A 1,292-nucleotide genomic window follows, 5' to 3' on the forward strand; every position below is an offset into this window, starting at 1 on the left:
TTGTGTAAAAAATACTCTTGCGCTAATTTCCGTGCCAAAAAATTATAGGCACTATAGAATGGAACCGAGGGAGTAAGTAATAACCAAGCACAAATATGAGTCAGTGTTTTAATTTGTTATTATTCGCGCTATCAGAGTTTATATGTTGCTGTTGCAATTTACACGAGTAGTATCACAAGAGAAAGTAGAGAGATGCCGTGTGTGTGTGTCTACTTGATGTACTGCGTCATCCAGGTGAAGCCTTCGTAGTATCCCATGTGCCGGACTATGCTGCACATGAAGACCTCGATGGGCCGTCTGCCGGTGCCGGCGAGATCGACGTTGCCTTTGCCGGTGGTGTAGTAGTCCAGCCCGAGATGGTGGCGCAGCTCAAACTCGGATGCCGCGTACGCGAGGTCGATCTTGTTGCCCAGCACGAGGAAGGGCACGCCGGAAAGCTCGTCGGCGGAGAGGAGGCCGTCCAGCTCCGCCTTGGACTCGGCGAACCGCTGCTTGTCGAAAGCGTCCACCACGTACACGACTGCGTCGACCTATGTATACATCAAGCACGCGAGTTCAGCAAAATTATCGAGGAATTGACGAATATAAAGGAGGGAAGAATCACCCATGGATTTGCTTTGACTAGGAGTCGGTGATGATTGTGAATGTGAAGTTGTGTTTGAAGAAGGAGCAAACCTTGGCGTAGTAGTCCTTCCAGACACGGCGCGCGATCTGGTGACCGCCGAGGTCGAAGGCCTTGAACATGATCCGCCCGATGCTCAGCTCCTCGCAGGTCGGCTGCTGGGTCGGCATATACTGAGCCAGCCTCTGCATAGCGATCGCAAGGGAAGGCACACAATTAAGAACAAAATCAGCATATAAAAACCGATCTCATACGATCAACTCCCCGACGACGCACCCAGAGATCGATCAATCAGAATTCAGAAGCATACATACCTCGTCCTTGAGCATCTGGAGCAGGGTGGTCTTGCCGGCGTTGTCGAGGCCGAGGAAGAGGATCTTGGCCTCCTTCTGCCAAAGCCCCAATGAACACAGCACGTCGAAGAACCAATCCACCAGAAACATCGTCGCCGGCGGTCGGTGAGACCTGTCAGGGGACGGACGGGGATCGTTGAGCGCCGCGCGTACGTGTGCTCGACTTGCGTGTTTTCGCCGTGTAGCTCTTTTCCTTTCTGTGTTTGCTTTGAGGCGAGGTTCTCCATGGGCATATATACTGCTTCCCGATGAGGAGCTGCTAGCTGTATCCGGTCTCGTGGCGGGGGAGAGTCCGTCTCGGTACGCGTCACCCCGTA

At 53.0% G+C, this 1,292-nt stretch overlaps 1 protein-coding gene across 1 annotated transcript; it reads right to left on the minus strand.

Moving 5' to 3' along the window:
- Window positions 1–209: 209 nt before the first annotated feature.
- On the minus strand, window positions 210–1,065 carry LOC124683555 (GTP-binding protein SAR1A-like). Its single transcript, XM_047218051.1, has 3 exons — window positions 937–1,065; window positions 676–807; window positions 210–530 (listed from the first exon to the last, which is right to left on the minus strand). Exons 1-3 carry the CDS (start codon window positions 1,063–1,065, stop codon window positions 210–212), a joined length of 582 nt encoding a protein of 193 aa, XP_047074007.1.
- Between the last annotated feature and the right edge of the window lie 227 nt (window positions 1,066–1,292).

The sequence above is a fragment of the Lolium rigidum genome, chromosome 1 (assembly GCF_022539505.1).
Source record: "Lolium rigidum isolate FL_2022 chromosome 1, APGP_CSIRO_Lrig_0.1, whole genome shotgun sequence".
NCBI classification, from domain to species: domain Eukaryota; kingdom Viridiplantae; phylum Streptophyta; class Magnoliopsida; order Poales; family Poaceae; genus Lolium; species Lolium rigidum.

Bases quoted from the DNA above. Each gene is read 5' to 3' on its own strand.
- LOC124683555 (XM_047218051.1), bottom strand. From the start codon at position 1,065: ATGTTTCTGGTGGATTGGTTCTTCGACGTGCTGTGTTCATTGGGGCTT. The intron at 808-936 runs GTATGTATGCTT...ATCGCTATGCAG, and splicing joins TCCAGATGCTCAAGGACGAG to AGGCTGGCTCAGTATATGCC. The intron at 531-675 runs GTTTGCTCCTTC...ATGTATACATAG, and splicing joins GGAAGGACTACTACGCCAAG to GTCGACGCAGTCGTGTACGT.